The sequence below is a fragment of the Miniopterus schreibersii genome, assembly GCF_964146895.1.
Source record: "Miniopterus schreibersii genome assembly, chromosome: 4".
Classification (NCBI taxonomy): Eukaryota; Metazoa; Chordata; class Mammalia; order Chiroptera; family Miniopteridae; genus Miniopterus; species Miniopterus schreibersii.
In genome coordinates, this window is record NC_138105.1 from 70,636,172 (window position 1) to 70,645,891 (window position 9,720).

The 9,720-nt window shown below is 52.0% G+C and overlaps 1 protein-coding gene across 1 annotated transcript; it reads left to right on the forward strand.

Moving 5' to 3' along the window:
* Positions 1-4,969: 4,969 nt before the first annotated feature.
* On the forward strand, positions 4,970-9,702 carry NDUFB7 (NADH:ubiquinone oxidoreductase subunit B7). The gene is made up of 3 exons (XM_081137071.1): positions 4,970-5,210; positions 8,926-9,094; positions 9,537-9,702. The coding sequence occupies exons 1-3, from the start codon at positions 5,099-5,101 to the stop codon at positions 9,643-9,645; spliced, it is 390 nt and encodes a 129-aa protein (XP_080993197.1). The 5' UTR covers positions 4,970-5,098; the 3' UTR covers positions 9,646-9,702.
* The last annotated feature ends 18 nt before the right edge of the window (positions 9,703-9,720 follow it).

The window sequence follows — 9,720 nt, forward strand, 5'->3', positions numbered from 1 at the left end:
TGAGTGACCATCCCACACACCAAGCCCTAACTAAGGCCACTGCCACTGCCAGGCCTCTCCAGGCTCACTGGTCCTCCGGCACCAGCCAGCCAGCCACCCCCAAGCAGGCAGAAGCTCCTGGACTAGCTGAGAGGCCAGGTCTTCTCTGCCCCACAGGCAGGGAGGAGGCATGCCCCCGGGGGTTTCTGCCCAGGTCTCACTGACCTTGTTTTTCTTCCTCCCCCAGAACTGAATTACCCAGAGCTTCCAGTCTCCCATCCAGCAGACCGTGGCGAGACACAGATGCTGCCTGGAATTTCCTTCTCCACCCCCAGTCCCGCTTGGGGCCTCTGAGCTGTTGGGGGCACAGAATGCCAAAGCAGCCCTGCGGGGACAGGCCAGGATGGCAAGAAGGAGGAAGGAGGGGTGGAGACGCTGTGGGCAGTGAACTAGGGCACCTGGGGGGCGCTAGTGGAGGACACAGGAACATCTCCTGGTCAGGTGATTGGTAGAGAAAAAATAGGAAGGTTGTGGGCACAGGTAACTAGTCCGGGCACCCTCCCTCCTCACCCGCGCACAGGCTGCCTAATACCACCCTCACCCTAACATCGTCTCCCCCAGGTCCCCAACTCTGAGTATGGACAGGCCAGGCTGAAGCATCTAAGTCCAACGACCTCGGGACAGAATGGGCCACATCCCACCCACCCCCATCCAGAGTCATTCCTGGTTTGCACCCCTTCAGCCTCTGGTGACATGACTGGACCCAGGAGGGACCCCTATTTGGTTGGCTTTCTAGAGAGTTCCTCCTGAATGAGAGTAACACTGGCAAGCATGTATTGGGTGCCAACTAGGTGCCAGGCAGTGAGCGTTTTCCATGCAACCAACCATCTGTCTCCTCCAAACCATCCCTTTCACTTACCCATTTGTTGATTTGACAAGTATTTACTAAGCACCTATTGTGAGCCAGCTCCGTTCTACCAGCAGGACTGTAGCAATGCCCAAGACAGACAAGAAAAGACAGTAAACAAGGTAAATAAGTCAAACGGACCTCAGGCTGGATGGCACGAGGAAGGAGGGGTGGAGAAGCTGTGGGCAGTGAACTAGGGCACCTGGGGGAGCCGATGAATAAACTGAGTATCCCTGAAAGAGGAAGTCACTTCCCACGGTCATACCAGGGGAGTGAGCTGTGTTCTCAGTTGGCCTCCCTGAGTCTCCTCCCAGCTGTGACTCTGGGCGAGCAGCTGGAGAACAGAAGAAGGGGAGGGGGGGAGGAACACCCCGGACAGGGCAGGGCTGTCAGGTAAAGCCCTGCAGGCTGCGGGCAGCACAACTGCAGGGGGCCATTCGAGGAGGCCCCCCCGAGCGCTGCTCCCCGGGTGAGGAAGAGCACAGCTGGGAGAGCGCAGCTGGGGAAGGGAATCGCCACCCCCGCTCGCCTACTCTCCGCAGCCTGCTTTCTCCACTTAGTGCACAGCGGCCACTTCCCCGTTTCAGCACGTGAAAATCTACCCCCCGATTCTCCCAGGGGTGCTCCCCAGACCACCACCATCACCACCACCTGGGAATTTGTTATAAACACAGAGTCCGGGGCCCCACACCCCAGACCTCCTGAGTCAGACATTTGCAGGCTGCGTCCAGCTTTTACTCCACATGAAAGGGGGGGGGGGGGGCAAAGGAGGGTTTGAGCAGAGTAACGACGTGATCTGATCTCCCTTTTGACATGTGAGCCCTGAGGGTGAGAGATCAGGGAAGGCGAGGACAGGGAGATGGCTCTGGGAGAGCCATCTAGGGAGAGATGATGGTGCCTTGACAGATTTCAACGGTGAAGCCAGAGGAATGTGCCAATGATTTGGCCGCCTGAAGGGAGGGAAGGACAAGATTCAAGTATGATCCCAAGGTTTGGGGCCTGAGCCCCTGGAAAAATGGAGCAGCCATTGCCCAAGACTGGGAGACAAGGAGAGGAGCAGGTTTAGGGGAGAGTGCAGAGAAATCAGGAGTGTGGTTTGAGTGTAGGTTATGGGCTGACTGTGTGCGTCCCTCCCCCCACAAAGAATTCATATGTTGAATTCCTAACCCCCAATGTGATGGTATTAGGATGTGAGGCCTTTGAGAGGTAACTGGGTCATAAGAGTGGAGCCCTCATGAACCGGATTAGTGCTCTTATAAAAGGGACCCCAGAGAGCTCACTCATCCCTTCTGCCACATGAGGGCACAGCAAGAAGCTGGCCATCTGCAAGCTGCAAGAGGGGTCTTACTAGAATCCGACCGTGCCAGCACCCTGATCTTGGACTTCCAGCCCCCAAATCTGTGAGAAATAAAATTCTGTCGTTTAAAAGCCACCCAGTCTGTGGTACTTTGTCATAGCAGCTCAAATAGACTGAGACAGCCTGTGAAGTGTGAGATGCCCATCTGGAGGTGCCCAGTCAATGGTTGCATACACCTGCCATTCAGGGGACAGGACACGTCTGGAGACAAATTTGGGAATTATCCACCTAAAGGGAGCATATTTGTTTCCTAGGGCTGCCAAAACAAATGACCACAAACTGGGTGGCTTAACACAGCAAGAAGTTATTTTCTCACCTTTCTGAAGGCCGAAATCAAGGTGTGGGCAGAGGCAGGCTCCCTTCGAAGCACTCTGCCGTGCCTCCTCCTGCCTCTGAGTTTCTTGCCTCTAGTAGCTCCTTGGCTTGTGGCTGCATCTCTCCAGTCTCTGCCTCCATCTTCACAGGGCCTGCTCCTCTTTCTGTCTCCTCTTCTGTTGGTGCCAAATCTCCTTATGTCTTTCTCTTATAGGACACTTGTCATTAGATTGGTGGCCCACCTGGTTAATCCAAGATGATCTCATCTCAAGATCCTTAATTTAATTACATTTGCAAAGGCCCTTTTTCCAAATAAGGCCACATTCACAGGTTCTGAGGATAAAGGCATGGATATATCTTGGCAGGGGCACTATTTGGCTTCCCACCAGTTGTATTTAAAGCCCCCCATGGGACTGTGATGGGAAGAGACGCCCTCTACCCCTCTTGTCCTATTGTTCATCTGTGTCCTTCAGTTCTGGAACAGCCATTCATTAAAAAAGTATGTAGTACTAATAATAATAAATAATGCTTATCTAACTCTATGTGCCAAACCCTTCTATAAGTACTTCATATAGTTAACACATTTAATCCTTACAACACTAAAATCAATATTTTCATTTTACAGAGAGCTCAAGGCCCAGGCCACACTACTAGGGTTCTAATCCAGGACATCTATTCTCTGAAATGGCAGGAATCCCCACCTGGCCCATGTAGAGGGCCTTAGAGGACCTCACCTATTACAAACACAAAATAAGTTTACTGAAGAACTCAGGACCTCGCTGTCATGAGAGACAGAGCTGGAATAGAACAACCATAATTCTAAACATTGCAACATCGTTCTTGGTATTAATGACATTCAGGCCCCAAGGGAGTGCTCCCCAGCTTCACTAGCTGACGTCCTCATGTGTCTGAATTCCGAGATTCTGGTTGTGCCAATGATGGAAACTGATGCTGCTTTGGAGTGTGGGGAAGACTGCAGCACCAGAAAAGCTTAGGTAGGAGAAAAGACAGATTCTCTTGTGTATTCGTTTCCTAGGCTGCCATAACAAAGTCCCACAAACTAGGTGGTTTAAAACAGTAAACGTTTAGTCTCACAGTTCTAGAAGCTGAAATGCAAAATAAGGTGTGGGCAGGGCCATGCTATGCTGGCTCTGAAGGCTCTGGAAGAGGAGCCTTCCTGACTAGGATCCTTTGCATCCCTTGGCTTGTAGAAACATCACTCCCATTTTTGCCTTCATCTGTCATGATGTTCTCCCTGTGTGTATGTCTGGACTCCAGTCACTGGATTAGGACCCACAGGACTCCAGTATGATCTCCACTTAACTTAATTACATCTGCAAATACTCTATTTTCAAATAAGGCCACATTCACAGGTTCCAGGGGTTAGGAGTTCAACGTATATTTTGGGGGGAGGGAACACAATTCAACCCAAAACACCTTGTCTAATGAAATCTATTCTTGCATAACTAAGTATCATTTCCCAACACTGCCAAGCTCCCAATGAATGGCTGCTCTGTGTTCCAATGAAGGATTCCAGAGAGAATAACATATTAGGGCATTTGTTACAGTTGCACATTGAGGCCAAGAAGTATTTGGCAGTATTAAATAAAATTTTATTTTATTTTTTAATAAAAATTAAAATTTGCATACATGTAAACCCTAATGTAAATAGGTGTGAAGTGTAATACCAATTCTTTTTTTTTTTAAACACATCTTTATTGATTTCAGAGAGAGGAAAGGAGGGGGAGAGAGAGATAGAAGCATCAATGATGAGACAGTCATTTATAGGCTGCCTAGCCGGCAACCCAGGCGTGTGCCCTGACCGGGAATCGAACCCAGATCTCCTGGATCCATGCTCAACTGCTGAGCCACGCCCGGCCGGGCTAATACCAATTCTTTACAGTGGCCACTAGAGGAATACTAGAATTGCAACTTGTTTTATTTTCATGAAAGTATTCAATAGGATTTATTTAAAATTTCAGCTCTAAATAGTTATATTTATAAATAACTTTATTTACTTATTTAAATTAAATTCACTAAAATACATATTTGGAATAATTTTATTTAAACTTTTGATATTCACTAAATATATCATTGATACCGTGCAAGGTTTTGAAAAACAAATTCGAATATTTTTGAAGAAAAACCATGTTTTTAAAAATTTGATTATGAGATGAAAAAATTTTTCATTTGTGCTCTAGCCTCGGGAGATCAGGGGCTCCCAGTGAGGGTAGGGGGAGGCCCCGAACCTACGTCGATCCCCCTCCACTTCCCCACCCAAGTGGATTTCCGTCCAGAGGCAGAGACCCCACCCACCCATCGTCGGTCACGGGATCCCGCGGAGGAGAGCACAGCATCTGTAATGTCAGCACACGGCCGCCAGGTGACGCTAGAAATAACAGAAGTCCTCCGGGGTCATTCATCTCTATGATCCCTGTGGCGGCCAGCGCAACCCGGAATCCGTGGCGAGCTAAGGGGGAGTGCTTCCGGTTAGGAACGCGGTGACCTGGGTGCCGCTGGAGTCTGTGGCGACAGCTGCCATGGGGGCGCACCTGGCCACGCGCTACCTGGGCGATACCTCAGGGGAGCCAGACCCCCTGCGGATGCCCACCTTCCCGCCCGACTACGGCTTCCCCGGGCGCAAGGAGCGCGGTGAGATACAATGCGCAGGCGCGGCGGCGAGGGTGGGACGCGGACGCCGTAACCCCGGGGTCCGCAGGGCTGGGCTCGGCGCTGACCTCGGCCGGGAGTAGTCCAGAGGGCAAGCCTGGTGCTGTCCCAGTGTGGAGGCACTCCGGGCAGAGGGCACGGTTTGAGCAAAATCCCGGGGGCAAGAGTGGGGCTAACGAGGCCTCGGAGCTGGGCTTTGTACTGGAGTAGTGGGGAGCCTTGGGAGGGTTTATTACGAAGGGACGTGTTCATTGTGTCCAGATGTTACTACTATTTTTAGGTATGCGCAAGAAAACACAAGGGGGCTCACACCGTATATACTGTCCCTGCACGTTGCTTTAAAATATATATATATATGATTTAAGAGAGAGGGAGAGAAACCTGATCGGCTGCCTCCTGCACGCCCCCCCCACCCCCCCGGGATGGAGCCTGCAAGCTGAGCATGTGCCCTGACCAGGAATCCAGCCGGGACCTCTCCGTGCATGGGACTGTGCTCAACCAACTGAACCACACCAGCCAGGGCTGCACGTTGCTTTTTTATGTAGTAATATCACAAGCATATCGAGTGCCAATCATGGGCCAAGTTCCCAAGTTGGGCACCAGGGATACAGCAGGTACTGATTAAAGGAAACTCGCAGCCCTGGGGGTGAAGCAGCGGCACCAGGTAGATCTTGGGGATGGCATCTTGCAGTAGTCTCAAGGCAGGCTTCCAGGAGGTGATAACTGGAAGTGAGACCTCAGGGTAATGAGTAGGACTTGACCACACAGAGACCCAGGAGAGGAGAGAGCCAGCGTTTGTAAGCAGAGGAGGGACAGGATCAGATCTGCTTTGTCAGAACGTCCTGCTGGCTGCTGTGTGGGTGACAGCTTGGAGACAGGGAGACCTCTAAGTGAGGTCTGAATTTGAGAGAACATTGGGAGGTGGGCTCTAGTTAGTTCAGCCCTACCTGAACCTGCAGTCCATTGATCCACTACCATTTTACACGTTCATCTTTCCCACTGCCTCTCACAACCTGCTTTGCCCTGTTTTGCAAACACCCACAGTCCCCTGCTCCTCTCTCCTGCTTGGCTAAACCAAAACCCTGGGTAAGCCAAGCTCTCCCTGACTCCTGTCTTTATACAGCTGAACATCATAGGAGAAAAACACTTCTCTCTTAACTGTTCTCACCATCGATCCCCCAGCTGACCCTTCATGCTGCTGGCTTTCCTGTTACATTCCCTGGCCCTTCGCCCTGAGTGTCTCAAGCCTTCTAACTCCAGCACCTCCTTACCACCTCCTTTCAGCTAGTTGCTTTGCTAGCTCTTAAGAAAATAGAAGCTGTCAAAAGAGCTCTCATGGCTCCCTGGCACTCCTCCTCTGCTGTTACTTCACTTGATCTGACCCTGCTCCAGAAAACCACTGTGACCTCCATCTCATCTTCTCACCTACCCAAGGGCACCCCATCATTCTCCCTTTCTCTTGCAACAGTTTTTCCCATAAACGTGCAGATAGTTACTCCTGAACCACCACCCTCTCCAGCTCTCTCTCTAGCTCTCTCTCCACTGCAAGAGCTCTCATCGTTTGTCACACACAGTGTATCGCTATACCCCATTATCAATTATCACTTCTAACCAACCCCACTGCAGCAGTGTCAAGCATAGTTGATTGCTGCCACTTCTTGGAAGCCCTTTCTCACCTGGCTGCTAGGACCCCCTATTCCTGCCCACATCACTGTGGGCTCCTTCACTGATTCTTCCCCACTGTCTGTCTCGTAAATGTTGAGAAGCTGCAGGGCTCAGACCTCTGTCTTCACACACTCCCTGGGGTTCTCTGCTAGTTCCCTAGCTTTAAATCTTTTCTGTGTGCCAGTGCTCCCAAGTTTTTATTTCCAGCTGGGCCTTGACCCTGAACCCCAGACTCACGGACCCCACTTGACATCTCTGCCCAATGTTAACGAGCATCTTACATTCAGCAAGTCCAAAACAGCTCTTGACCTCCCTATGGTCCAACTACATGCTTAGTCCAAAATCCCTGGGCTGTCCCAAGGCCTGTCCTCTCACCTCAAGGCCTTTGCACCTGTTGCTCCCCTACCTGGAATGCTCTTTCCCCAGGTGTCGTGTCTCACTCCCTCACTTTCAAATGCCACCTTCTAAGGGACCCTTTCATCTAAAGTTGTGACCCATCTCCCAACACTACCTCTGTCTCCCTTGCTTTATTTTTCCAATACTTAGCATTGTGGACATTCTGTGACATTAGTTCCACCTGTTTGTGCTGTCTCCCTCCAAGGATAGGACCCCCAACACCTAGGTGCTCCATAAATCCTAACTGCTAACTCATTATGCCAGAGCATCAGATGCAGGTAGTAGTCACATTTCTGTGGAAACCAGCAGGGGGCTGTAGATGGATTAGGGGCCTGGGGCTCAGACATGGTGAGGGTGGGGGTACTGACTTGGGGCTCAACAGTCTATGGGCTGATGATCGAAGCCATGGATTAAAAGGAGTAAAGGCTCTCAACAAAAACCTCAGGAAGCCTAGCCGGCGTGGCTCAGGAGTTGAGCATTGACCTATGATCCAGGAGATCGAGGTTCAATTACCGATTCCGGGCACATGCCCAGGTTGTGGGCTCGATCCCCAATAGGGGGCATGCAGGAGGCAGCTGACCACTGACTAATCATTGATGTTTCCATCTCTCTCCCCATCTCCCTTCCTCTCTCTGAAATCAATAAAGATATATTTAAAAAAAAAAAAAAAAACCTCAGGAAGCCAAAGCCATAGATATGGGAGGAGGACACCTGGGGAGGAGAGAACCAGGGGAAGAGAATGTTCAAGAAACAAGAGGCTAAGGAAGAGCAGTGTCCTGGGCTCTCAGTTGCCCTTATGAGAGCCTTGTGTGGGCAGTGCTAACAGAGTATGGAAGCTGGAGGGGGTTCTGTGCAGGAACAGATGAGAACCTGGACCCGAGGGAGACAGACACAGGTTCAGAAGCAAAGGGAAGAGAAGCCAGTGAGGGAAGATTGCTTGTGAGCTGGGAGATTGCCAACATGGAGCGTGCACCCACAACTTCTAAGGGCTCCAGTCAGCCTCCTGAAGATTGATTTGATCTGGGGTCAGATTTGCCAGGTGGATGGGGCCCAAGCCAAGTGGCTAGTTCAGCTCTCATTGAGGTAGGCACTAAGCACTTTAGATTAGTTCCTTAGTGCTCACTCAGTTGACTTTGGAGCTGGGGACTGTTAGTCTCCTCCTTAATGGAAAAACTGAAGCTGCAAGAGGCCATACCCAGCGAGAGGGCAGAGCTGGGATCCAGGTCGCCCCAGCAGCCCAGCCCCCACACTGGGTTGTGCCCAGCAGAGGGGAGCACAGGGATCCCAAAAGTGGGCTGTACAGGGTGGGGCTGTCTGATGACCTGAGAGAGAGGGGAGATGAGGATCCAGTGTGGATGCTGAGGTGCCTGGGGTGATGGGGAGAGAGGGGCTCCTCCCGTCTGGACCTTAGTGTCCAGGATTGTCGTATTGCAAATTAGAAAATGATACTCATTCTGTCAGAGGGTGGCAGTCATCTGCTGCCATATCATTGATCTGAGGGGAAGAGGAGGGCTGGCCTGAGCTGTTGCTTCTGGTTGTACCTGGGCCAGCTGGGTCTCCCTGGAGTCGGGCATGATAGAGACCCTCCAGCAGTTAGCCCACCCCAGCTGAGCCCTCACACGCTCCCTCCCCACAGAGATGGTGGCCACACAGCAGGAGATGAACGATGCACAGCTGGTGCTGCAGCAGCGGGACTACTGTGCCCACTATCTCATCCGGCTGCTCAAGTGCAAGCGTGACAGCTTCCCCAATTTCCTGGCCTGCAAGCATGAGCAGCATGACTGGGACTACTGCGAACATCTCGAGTGAGCCCCAGGCCCACCCCACATCCTTCATCTGCCCACCCCCGCCTGTCCCCCAGCCCAGGCATCCTGAGGCAGAAGACAGTGAACTAACCTGAGTTCCTAGCCAGGCCCCCATCTTAGTTGAAAAAGAACTCTCAAGGAGTCTGTCGGGTGGGGGCAGGGAATGCGTCTGGGTGGGGCAGGCATCTTTGAGGCCACCTGGAGGATCAGCCAAGCCAGGGTTCCAAGTAGGAGGACCAGGGCTCACTGGTGTCCACCAGAGAGGCAGGGGGCAGACCCCAGACTTAAGCCACAGGCACACAGGTCTCCCCAACTCCAAGGCCTCCCAGAGTGCTCTGGGACAGAGTTCTAGCTTCCCCCCCCCCCTTGGCTTCCCAGGGGTAAGGGAGGGCCCAGGCCGGCCAGGGAGCCTTGACAGCCCTTCTCATGCTCTGCCTTATAGCTACGTGATGCGAATGAAGGAGTTTGAGCGGGAGCGGCGGCTGCTCCAAAGGAAGAAGCGGCGGGAGCAGAGGGAGGCGGATTTGGCCAGAGACCAGGTGGCCCTGTAGTGGGGCCCACCCATCACCCTTGGACAAGTGGAGAAAATAAAAAGGCCCTCAGCCCAAGCCCTGCCTGTTCTTATG

Coding starts and splice junctions, on each gene's coding strand:
- NDUFB7 (XM_081137071.1), top strand. CDS start 5,099: ATGGGGGCGCACCTGGCCACGCGCTACCTGGGCGATACCTCAGGGGAG. Junction 5,211..8,925: donor CCCCGGGCGCAAGGAGCGCG/GTGAGATACAAT, acceptor CCCTCCCCACAG/AGATGGTGGCCACACAGCAG. Junction 9,095..9,536: donor GACTACTGCGAACATCTCGA/GTGAGCCCCAGG, acceptor TCTGCCTTATAG/CTACGTGATGCGAATGAAGG.